Source organism: Mesitornis unicolor, unplaced genomic scaffold (assembly GCF_000695765.1).
Source record: "Mesitornis unicolor isolate BGI_N332 unplaced genomic scaffold, ASM69576v1 scaffold10658, whole genome shotgun sequence".
NCBI lineage: Eukaryota > Metazoa > Chordata > Aves > Mesitornithiformes > Mesitornithidae > Mesitornis > Mesitornis unicolor.
The window spans coordinates 1-11,838 of NW_010203857.1; the positions used below are offsets into that span (position 1 = coordinate 1).

At 45.7% G+C, this 11,838-nt stretch overlaps 1 protein-coding gene across 1 annotated transcript in view; it reads left to right on the top strand.

The window, feature by feature from the left end:
• Nucleotides 1-2,886: 2,886 nt before the first annotated feature.
• Nucleotides 2,887-11,838, top strand: part of ACSS1 (acyl-CoA synthetase short-chain family member 1) — a gene marked incomplete at its 5' end in the record, with an annotated part of 30,452 nt that continues 21,500 nt past the window's right edge. Inside the window, one exon of the mRNA XM_010190868.1 lies at nucleotides 2,887-3,065. Coding sequence (XP_010189170.1) covers nucleotides 2,887-3,065 — 179 coding nt within the window. The remainder of the gene's footprint in view (nucleotides 3,066-11,838) is intronic.

The following is an 11,838-nucleotide window of genomic DNA, read 5'->3' on the forward strand; positions in this document are numbered from 1 at the left end:
GGGCGGGCCGGGAGGTTTCCCCCGGGGTAGTTTTCGTCAGCGCCCTTCTTTTTGCGGAAAAAACCCGAGGGTTTCGGTTGGGCAGTGTTCGGAGAAAATCTGCCACGCGTTGCGAAATACGGGGAAGTGGGGAGAAAATCCGAAGGCAGGGATAACCCTGGGTAAGCCTCTTGCCCTGGAGCTGCTTCCCGGGCAGACACCAGCCCGCAGCCCCGACGTGGTCCTGAGGTCCGCGAGGCGAGCGAAGGGATGCCAAAGGGCTGGGGTGCTGCATCTCTGGCGCCGTGCCGGCAGGGATGCCTTGACCTCGGCTGTGCCGCCCTCAACCCCAGCGGCTGGCTGTAGCGTCCTTGGCCACCTTTTTTTTCACAGCGAGAGAGCAAACCCTCCTCAGGCCTCCCAGAGAAGATAGGGGAGCATCTCCTTCCAGGCGATGATTCCCAGCAGTGGATCCCATGTTGATGGTGGTGTGTGTACAGCTCAGCAATCAGAAGGAATTTAGCCAGACTTCTGTTTTCATTGATTCCTGTTGACAGGGACATCTTTACTGACCACAGAGACTTTCAGGGATCTGTTTTTTTCTCTGTAGAGTGGGATCAGCACCTCCTCCTGGATCCCACATGGGTCAGGTGTCTGAAATCCAGATATTGCTGGGCCTGATTTTAAATAATGCCTTAGGTCTGGTTCTTCTGCAGGCACTAAATGCTGCTTAGTTTTCTTTGCATAGGTTAAAAAAATAATCATAGACATAGGTGCACAGAATTAAACAGTTTTGCTATTGCTAGTTTTCTTCTTTTAAAGCCCGATGGAGATGGTGCTTGGCCACAGCCAGGTGGCTGGTTTTCTGCTAGGAGGCTCTGGTGTTGTCCCTTGATATGAACACTGGTTACAGAAATATGGCAACAGTTCAGGTCCTGGCTCCAGAGCATCCTATGTGCCTGTTTCCCAACACAGCTGGACCACACACAACTGAGTCATCTGCTGCTTTTTGCTTGGGGAGACCTTGTGGTAGGATTTTGGGGAACTGTGAGCTTCAGTGGTTCTGAGTTTATTGCATTGTAACTCCTGGCCAGGAAAATATGTCAACAAACTACTGCATTTCCAAGGCACTGGATTCTCAGAAGCATCTTTTACCGACCTGAATAATTTCCATACATTGTTGAAGAGGCAAGAAAGCATATGGAGAAACCATTAGAGTATAGTAGTAAGGGGAAGGTCACTAAATTCTATTTTGTAAAATGAGCAAAAGACTCTTGTAAGCCTAAGATCAGGAAGGAAATAAGAGCATTTGGCCCTGGTTCACCTGCCATTTCTTACTGAGCAAAGAGCTAAAGCTCTCATTTGACTCAGCTGGGGCTTGCTGCGACAGAAGTTCCCTCTGAAGGCTCGTATGGCTGCTCACGAGCAAGAAATGCTGCTTGGGCAATGAATCCCCGTTAATGTGATTTACTGTAGTGTGGCGCAATAGATGATGGTGTTGCTGCAATGAGCTTGGAGGTGGGAGTTGCTAAGTTGCGGACCAAGCCACAGCAGATCCAGTTACCTCTGGGCAGAGGAAACCAGTGTATAACTGCTTAAAGCTTTCCCCGTTAGAGCGTTTGTCCTCCTGTATCGTATTAAGGTGGCCTAAGATAATTTTTATAGTATTGCTGCAGGAATTTACATTAAAAAATAAAAAACTTTAAACAGCTGAAGAGCGCTTTTTCATATTTTTGAGATAGACAGTTGAAATGTAATGAAATATGATGAATCCTGAGGTGTTTCTCTTTGCACCTTTAGGGTCTCATTCCCAGCCTCCATGCGGTGGTGTAAATCAGATGTGACCGCAGAACAGCTGAAGCTTACTCCCAGGCTGTAGTTTACTTAAACTTCACAAATTGGGACAGCAGTAGGCAACTTTCATTGTGCTCAATTTGTCTTGAAAAATGAAATCCTTCCCTGTCAGTATTAATGTTTCCAGGAAATATGATGTGAAATTTAGCAGGTTTTTTTAATTTTTTATTTTATTTTTTTGTTCCTCTGAGTTATACAGCAGCATGTCTGCCTGGTTTTTAGTAGTTTTCTATTGAAATAAAGTAAGTGCTTTTGGAAGATTATAATGAAATAAGTAAGCGTAGTTTAGGCTTGGAATTATGCAAGGTTAATCTCTAACCACTAGGAAAATTGCTGCTGAGTGTGCAGGCAGATTTCTTGGGTGGATTCTCTCTAAGTTTCTTCAGGGTCACTGCTCTCCCAAAGCCCACTTGAGCATCTCATGTAGTTGTTCAGGTTTCCTCTACGTCTAGTTACTGGGGGCAGAGATGTGCCCTCAGAAGTTAATTTTATACCTTCAAGTTTTATGAGGTGTAGCACACAGCTTGAGACACGTTCATCTTTCCTGGATGTCTAGTAATTTGTAGATGTCTCTAGTCCATGAGTTTACCCTACATCCTAAAATTTTAGATACTTTCAGTTAGCTGAGATTCAGCTCTTCCATTATACCCTGGGATAAAAAATTTCATATGAGCTTTAATTAGAAAATTCAAATGATGCAGTGCTAAAAATGGAAGATGAGGAAGACAGTCTGTCAGATTCATGCAGTAAAATCCTGCTCTGGGGAGCAAAATCATCAAAAGAGCGTCTTGTCTTGGTGCTGCTGGGAACAAGGGAGAAATTTGGCCTGGTTTAAGCTTAGCCAGTGGAGCTAAGCTGAGCTGAATCAGCTGAGGCCTCTCATGGGGATGCCATCTCTAAGGCAGCTGTACCAATTAAGTATAGTGTTTGTAGTATTTGCGTACTGTGGATATGGCAAAGGACAGCTTTACCAGTTCTGTATGTGCTATTGTTTCCAGTGTTGTAAATGTGTGTGGCTTCCTAGCTAACAAATTATGTTTCATCTTATGCTAGCTTGCTGTTTGCTTGACCGAGCTAAGTTTACAGAGCAGCTTGTATATGATCAGGCTTTGTTTAAACCTCTGTTTTCTTACAGTAAACTGCCTGGATCAACATGTTGAAAAGTCTCCAGACAGAGTGGCTCTGATCTGGGAGAGAGATGAGCCTGGCACTGCAGTGCATGTCACGTACAGGTACGGCACCTTCTCATGATGTTTTACGATGTCCCGGTATTGGGGTGGGGTGGGGAGAAGAGCTGCTGCTCTGAAATTAGACTGCTGAGAAGCTCTGCTTTCTTTCAAGATACACTGGCACATAGGACATGCAACCACAGCGCTGTGGCTAGGTTGTGGTGTCATGATGAGAGAGTTCCTGAAGAACAGAGGCATGTTCCTACCAAGAAATGATATTATTCCCTTGTCTTCTTCATGGAGAGGGCTCCCTCATCTTAGACACCTGTACAATAAACATACTACAGGGTGAGAGGTACAGGGGATATAAGTTAGTGACAGCTGCTGAAAATTTCAGATTCAGATGTGGCGTCATTATCTGGTTGTGGTGTTGATCAGGCCTGCCTGTAGATTCCCTTTCTCTAAGTGGGGCTTTTAGAAGAGAAAGGCTTCATTTTTTTTCTCTCTGGTTTATCCTCTCGTCTGCCAGTTTTCGTTTTGCTTGTTAGAAGTGTTAATGGGAACATTTCTGTGAGCACCTCTCAGTTTCAGGACAGCAGCAAGTGTCTTGGTGCAAACAACATCTTGTGTTGATGGTCAACAGCATGATACCAAGTCCTGATTGAAGGCGATCTGCAGCTCCATGTGTTCCTCTTCCTCAGTGGAGCAGCCTTGAGGCTGCTCTGAGTGATACTGACTCGTAATTGCTGCTATAGTTTATAGGTTCTGTTAGAATATGGCAGATTTCAAGCATATTTCTCATCTCCCTGCTATGTGCCCTCATTTAGGACCCAGGCCTGACTGCAAAAATGCCTTTTACATCATCTGACTCTCTAGTACTCTTGTTCTCTCTAGAGTCGAAAGTTTCCCAGACTTGTATATTCCTCAGTGCATATTGTACGGAGCCAGATGTTTGATCTCCTGGATCAGAAAGCTGAGGAGATCTAGGAAGTCCTCGCATCTGGCTATTTTACAGAATGTTTTCTGTAGCTTGGTGATAGTTGGGATTCCTGGAGCTTCTTGAGTCTCATGGTCTGGTTCACCTCTAGCATTTATCAAAGCTCCTGAAAACATTATACATTGGACTGAAGAAAAAAAAAAGTATGCAAATGGCTTTGAGAGGTTAGTGCTTCATGCAACATAAATAAAAACTGTCTGGCATAAAGGTGTGGAAGAAGTGGCTTAGTTTTAATCTTGGTATTGTTATTGGATGGGCTGTGTAGGCATGTTATGATATAGATGTGTTATAATCAACTGGGTTGCTTGGCTAAACACTTTGAGTTCTTTTGCCATTCTGGTAGTAGAAAAGGAGATGGAATAGATGGTTTCTTCCAGAGTTTGGGGTGGTATATGTACTTTTACCACTCTCTGCATGGCCCAGGTGTGAAACTGGGGGTAGGTCGGGGGAGGGAGAATTGTACTCTGATTCACACTAGAAGAAGAGCAGCCCATCAGATAGCACAGCCTCATTCAAGGCAACTTGAATCTCCCCCATAGGCTGTGCTATTTGAGATGTGCTGAGCTGCTCCAGACCCTCAAACCATCTTCTAGGGATCTCTGGAGTAATGAGAAGGCCTTTCTGAACAGCAGCAGAACTGTTTTTTCTCGGCCATGCCAAAATGTGTTTGGAAGAAACCGTATTTTCAGCCTGTGGATTTGTGATTGCTGTGGCTTGAAGACAAGTAACCCACATCTGAAAACTGAATCCATCTTTGTGCAGCCTTGCAAAGATATGATAACTAGCAACCAGAAAGAAGAACATCCAAGTGAAATACAATTTGGCAACCTCCATTTTCAAACTTCTGCTTGTATATGAGAGCCACACTCCTGTTTCTGCCTGATGCTCCTGGTGAGATTGGCTGCACTTGAGCGATATGGTTTCTTAAGAGACTTTGGTCCTATGACATGATAAAACAGGTCACTTGATTCTCTGCTTATCTCATTAAGTCAGGAATAGCTTTGTTGAAAACAGTGATATTATGTGTATGCAAGGAAAGAATCAAAAGTTTTGCCTTTTCTGTGATCTTTGGGTTGCATTTTTAAAGGTTTTAAATGGGCAGTAAGGTTTTCCAAGGTGTGCTGGCAGTGACCTCCCTTTGAGGATGAGCTTAGTTGAAAACTTTTTACAGTAGTGTCTTGTTTTAGCTAGAAGTTTTGTGAAGGAAAGCATATGAAGCCCAGAAGCTGTGGTGCTGGTTGACTAATCCCTCCGAGAGCCTTCTGTAGCTGGGTGGTCTCTGCACGCCAGCCTCAGTGCAGGGCAGCCTCAGCGGGAAGAGGGAATGAGAGGGATGCTGGGTATCAGGGGGACCCAAACTCTGGTGTCTGTGGTGGAGGAGATGTGCCCCTTAGGATCTGGATGCACTGTTAATGGGACAGCAGCCTTAAAGTCATGCACTAGGAAAGTAAAGACTTTATTTCGGCTATTGCCTTATCAACCAGCTTTGGGGAAGGTCCTGGAATCTCAACTGGGAGGTGTCCAGGGCTTATGTGCAGAGAAGTACAAGGCACCAGTTTGTTGCATTATGTACTTTGCTGCTGTGAGCGGCTTGTCCGTATAGATAAGCCTTGTGTGGCACAAGGAAAGATGTGGCTGCTGGCACGGGTCCGCTCCCTTCTCCTCTGGGGAGCTGTCAGGGGCAAGAAAACAGCTGAGCGCTGGCTCCGTTCCCATCACAGCCTGCAAAGGAAGCAGGCGGCTGTGCAGGAAAAGGGCTGAAACAGGCTTCCTCCTCCCCGAGGAAAGGGAAAGCCTTGATCAGTAGGGCCACCTCCACACATTGGCAAGAAAATGCAGCTGCATTGGAAAGTGCTGTCCCAGCTTGCTCATCCTTGGGAGAAATAGGAACTTCCGTTTGCCTCTGCTTCTCCACTCACTGCCTCACTTGTGGTGGGCAAAAAGCGAGTGGGGCCATGCCAGTTCTGTTTTGCTTGAATGCTGATTGCTGCTTTTACAAGCTCAGTCGTGATGATCTTTTTCGCTGTTGAGTTTTGTCCTGTCTCTCTAGCTGATGCAACTCAGCTTTTTGGGAAAAAAAACATTCCCTGGCTCCTCTTGTGACTTTTTCCTACTCTGGGTTTCATTTTTATCAAGTAGAAATTCAGCTAAGTTTCAAATTATCTCCAATTTGGAATAGGAAGGTGGGAAACTTGGTTTTTTTACTGCTTGGTGACAACAGGGCATGCAACTCTCCTGGGGTTTGGTGGCTGCAGTCAGCAAAATGGGGACAGATCATACCAACCTGTTAGCAAGCAGTCTGGCTCTCTGGAGCCTAAACCACCATAAAACCATTGTTAGGGCAGTGGCGACTTAGCAGTTAACCCACAGGAGTGTGCTGTGGTAAGCAGTCAGCTGAATTTTTGGCAGAAGGGTCCAACCCATCTGGGAGTGTTTTGTCCTGCTCTGTGGATGTTGTCAGGGCCCAGGAGCTTTGAAACCTTGCAGAGGAATTCCCCAACGTGTTGCTGTGCCTGGGTTTTAAAGGGAGCTGTATTATCAAGTGCCTTATAAAACAGCAGGTGGAGTTGGTAGCTGGAGCTGTTTGGTTGCAGCTTCTGTAAGCTCAGGAGCAGGGAATGTTAAAGACAGCAGCTAAAGTTATGCCAGACCTCCCCCTGTCCAACCTGTGGTTATTTATTCTTTCTGGTGTTTCCTTGTTTACCATGGTCTCCACAATTTAGCCACCTGTGAGCCAGTGTTCTCTAGCACCACAAAATCCTATGTATATTGCCAAAGGGAGCTGTGCAAAGAAGTGGGCAGCAGTATGTTTTAGCTAACCTGTTTTTGCAAAGAGTTGGAGGCTGGGTCTCAGCAGAAGGGTTTTAATTTACAGAGGAGCTCACTCCAGTGCAGAAAATGTTGCAAGGAGAGGAAATGTTCAAAATGCAAAATATGAAGTATGGAGAGGAAAGCAGAAGCTGAGGGGCCAGAAATTAGGGTCCTAGGTAGCTTTTCCTAATGTCCTAGGTAGGTGGGAACATGCAGAAGAGATGTGCTTGGGCATTCTCATTAGCCGCATTACAGCTGCCCCTTTAACAAGCCAGCAGATGGTAGTTCAGCCCGAGCTGAAATGGTTGAAATTGTTTTAGAGATCACAATGAAGACTGCAGCTGTGTGACTACTTACCAGGCTGTGCAATGTGGAATATGTTTCTCACTGACAGCAAACTCTTTTCCTTCTTTCCAGTGTTGACTTCCCAAGTTGAAGTTACAAGTAAATCTTTCCCAAGCTTTCAGCTCTCCCCATCCAGGGCTGCTCAGGGAATTTTTTGAGAAAGGTCACAAGGGGTTTTCCTTGCCATGGGTTCAGGATGTCTGCAGGAAGGCTGGAGAACTGTGCTTGGTTTAGCAGGTGAACCTACAGCCAAAAAGCCTCATGTTGAACTTCATATTTTTCAGTTATTCTCACTAAAATGAAAAAAATGTTGAGTCTTTTCTTTGAAAAAAGGAAATGTATTTTCTCTATTTAGCGAAAAGTGAGTGAAATGGAGGGTAAAACTGAGGCACTGTAGCAGAAGGTGCAGTGAGGAGTGAATAGGTTTGTGCATTATCCTTGTGGCCAGACCACTGACCCAAGAAGGGATGGGTGTGAAGACTACTGTGTCCTGGGGGACTTGAACCTGTGTCTCAGATGGCAGTGCCTGTGGTGCTGTGATTGCAAGGTGTAGAGGCAGGCTTTGAATTTGGCTGCTCCACAGTAATTCATGTAGAGCACAGCTAGGAGGTGAGACATGAGGGTGTTGGGCTCAGAGATGCCCAGGTTTTGGGGTTTGTTTTTGTTTATTTTGTTTTGTGGTGGTTTGTTTTTGTTTGTTGTTTTTTTTAACCTGACCTGTTTGGGGCATTTGACCTGAGTTTTCAAATAGTTTCAGCCTGATCCAAACTATGGTTCCAGGAAATAAACTGGTCACTGCAGGAAATACTCAACCCAGCCTTAGTGCTGAGACAGCAGAGAACATGGCTTGTGCCGAAACTCCTAAACAGACACTGTTTTAAGGGGCCTCAAACAAGAACTCACTTAAGGACATGATTTTTGTAACCATGACTGGTACATCCTAGTACAGATACATCTTAGTACATTCTGGACTACTGATAAACCAGAAAACACTGGCTGAGACCAAGGTAAGGAAGCTGAGGAAAAGTGTCCAGGAAAGACCATATATGGGAGAAAGACTCAAGAGTCCATGGAAAGGACAGTTAGAGTGCCTCTTCAGAACCACAAGGGACCACCAGAGACCACCAAAGGACCCCTTGGACTCAGGAGCAATTTGATCCGAGAATGATTTAGCAGATATTTCAATGTATTATATTTAAATTGCTACCAATCATTGCAACTCAGATTATACAGTCCTGAAACTTTTGTGTATAAATATGCCAAGAAAAGTGCCAGTAGGTGTGCGAGCTTGGAGGGAATAAATAATGCCCCTCACACCCGACATCGAATAAAGAATGCCTGCTTCTTAATGCTACATTGGTGTTGAGAGGTTTTTCTATTCCTGATTTTGGTGACAGCACTGTCAAAGCCTATGTACAGCATTGAATATATTAGGAAAATGTCTAGAAACGCTTTGCAAAAGGCTGCTTCCCAAAGAAGGCTTTGATGCAATTTCTTCTGGATGTAAAAAGAACTGGCTTCCTTTGTTTAGAGAGCTTCAGGCTGTCTTGCTGTGGTGAAAGATAGCATCAGACATCTCGGAAAAATGTTTCTGCCAGGCATCTCTAAAATGCATCAGAGAAATGCCATGTGTGGGTGATGGGTTTTACAGGAGTCGTTGTAACAGACATTGAGTGATGGGCTTTGGAAACACAAGCATCACTATATCTAGGGAGGGATCTGGGAGAAATATGGTCTGGTGGTTTCTGAACAGAGATGTTGTAAAGGTCGGGAGAGAAGTGCTGTGTCTGTTAGATTAAACTGAAGTGTTGGCCTGAGCAGGGATCTGCTGGCTCTGCCTTGCAGGTCTTGTGCTTAGAAGTGATGCTGTGATAGCTGAGGAGATGCCTGCATAAAGTGTGTTGAGTCTCTAGCAGAGAACAGTATTAATGCTCAAAGTCTCATTTATGGGCAAAAATGAAGGGCACTTTTATCTAGAATGCAAGCCAAGAGTTTATTCCTAGTATAACTGAGCCGTTAGCATTCTAATCTTACTAGTCAAGTTCCAAGTATTACAGAAAAAGAAAGAGGCCCTGTTGGTTACCACTTTTGTCCGGCATCAGGTCCACATTTCTTTTACTGATCATTCTCAGTGTGAGGCCACCAGTGCCAGCCTGTGCTCCATCTCTTGTCCTATGCTGTCAAATCCCACTCTTAAGGAGAGGGACAAGTGACTTAGATCTGCAAATTCCCAACGGGTGAAACAAAGGTGAGACAAGTCTCAAGGTTCCTAATCGAAGTGTTTAATGAACAGTTTCAATCACCAGTACTACCTTTACCAGTTTTGCTTACACAATCGACTCAACAACCAACAACAAATTAGTGACAGATTAAAACAGCAGTAGCTTTTCTTACAATAACCGGCTTAATAGCTGACAACAATTAGTGGTAGGTAACAATAGCGACAAACGACAGCAGATTACCCTAATAGCTGACAACAACCGACAATACGGGCCTTGTGTTACTTAAAGAGAGAGAGAGGGAGACAGAGTGGAAAAGAGAGAGGATAGAAAGATGGAATGACAGAAAGATCACCAGTCCTCATTCCGGCGTTGGTACTCCCAACAGGGGATATCCAGTCTCTGGGGGCATCCTCTATACAGCGATCTTTTCAATTTTTATAGGCAGCCAGCCACCTCCCCTTAGTTGAGCTTCCTGCTTCCCATGCTAATTAGTCCCTACTTTCCATGTAAATTAGCACCCATGCTCTTTACAGGTGTGTGTGGGGGCAAGGCTTATCACTCTTGATCGGCCTCTTCAAGGTGCAGGACTATTGACTTGTTATGTAAAAACGGGAGTTTGGTACAAAGGCAATTAAAAGTGGTCTGCTTATCTTATCTACCAGAGTAGCATCGGGCTGTGAGGCTTTTGCCTCACCCCAGGTGTCACATGGATGATGTGACCTGTGGCCAGGCCACCAGGTACCAAGATGCTCAACACTTGCCTTTGTTCAGGTCTATTTGCATAGGATAAGCACAGCACCCAGCCTCTGTCTGTTACTCCCCATTCACACTCACAAGCCTTGTCCTTCACATTAGCACCTTAGGCAAATGTTTGAGACATTAACATACTGTCCAGACCCTTACACATGCCTGTTCTCCTTCACACCATGTCCTGTGCCTCTACTTCTCAAGGCCTCTTATCATACCAAGCCTGTATTTCTTTACACTACCTAGTTGGGTGTGCTAGGATTGTAAACCCATGATGGTAGCATAAAAAGATAAGGAAGCATAAAAAAAGTAGCTCTGGTTGATTAGAAGAATTGCTGTTGCAGCTAAACCAAGCAAACTAAAGCTTCAAGTAGGCCAAGAGAGCTCAGACAGAGCAGGCAACACAAGCTGCACTCTCAAGACCTTGCAAACTCACTACAAAGCCTGTAGCATGTTGCTTGCTACGGCAGTGCTGTGTTATAGGGCTGTGGGGACACAACAGGAGCAGACTGCTCTGTCCTTGAAAGGAGGTGGTTTTCCAGCAGGTCAGGACATGAAAACAGCTATGGGAAGGGCTTTCTCCAAAGCAGGGGGAAATCAGCAGGCAGCAGGTCAGGAGAGCAAACCCAAGAGCAGGTCCGAGATTGGGGGGTTGTTACAAATGTGGAGAGGGGGATTTATATGCAGTCCAGCCTCTCCCTGCTTATGTTTTCTGCTGGCACAGGGGGGAAACCAGCTCTCTTCGCAGAGCTCTTGTGCATGGCATTTCAGGTGTGTCACCTGCACTGTGAGCAGGTGTTCCTGTTCATGACACAGCTCTTGGAGCCGCAGGGCTGGGATGAGTAAGTTCACATGAAACCCATGGTCAGCAGCTATCTACACTCATACCTGCTGTACAGTGAGTGGGTTGGACTTGTCTGTATTTTTAGTTGAAAGATGACATTTTCTGAAAGCAAGTCCAGAATTTCCTCTGTGTGCCAGAATTTTTCACCTTCCCTGCCCATGTTCATTAATGCACCTACCATCTCCCTGTCTTGCTTTGTTTTAAAAGTACGTACTATATATATCCTGTTCTTCTGTGCAAGTGGCCTCACCTCCTAGGTCCAACTGGTTGCTGCTTCCCCATTTGTCAGCTGCACCCTGATATTTTACCCACTGGAGTGGCGTCTGGCTGCCCAATTCACTCTCTTATTTGCCCTCAGCTCTTATGGTCTGCTTTTGCAGAGGTGCTGCAGACCGTTGCGCCATTGAACTGACTTTGCAGTTTCTCAGCCATCTCTGTCCAGAGGGGCTGGGTGCTTCCTTTCGTTGCGGCACATTTCCTTCTCCTGCAGCGGCTCTGCTGAGATCCTCCTGTTGTCTGCCCGGCTTGCACACAGGGAGCTGGGCATCCCGGGACCCTCTGTGTGCCCTGTGACTTGCTTTGTCTCCAGTGGTTGTCCTGCCTGCCTCTGCTGTGCGTTGTGCCCTGCTCTGCACCATCCTCTTGGGTGGCTGCATGGAGATCTTTGGAGTAGAGAGAGGTGGCAATGCTGCAAGCATCAGCTGGGATTTTGCCTTTCTCTCTCTTCTTGTGGTTTGCAGAAGCAGTGCATGTCTGCTCTGAGCCTCTGCCCACCCTCTGCCCTTCACTGGCAATGGCTGAGGGATTGCAATGCTGATCTCAGCAGCAATAGCGGGTGGGGAGGGTAATGGCCATGGTTTCCTCCTGCTG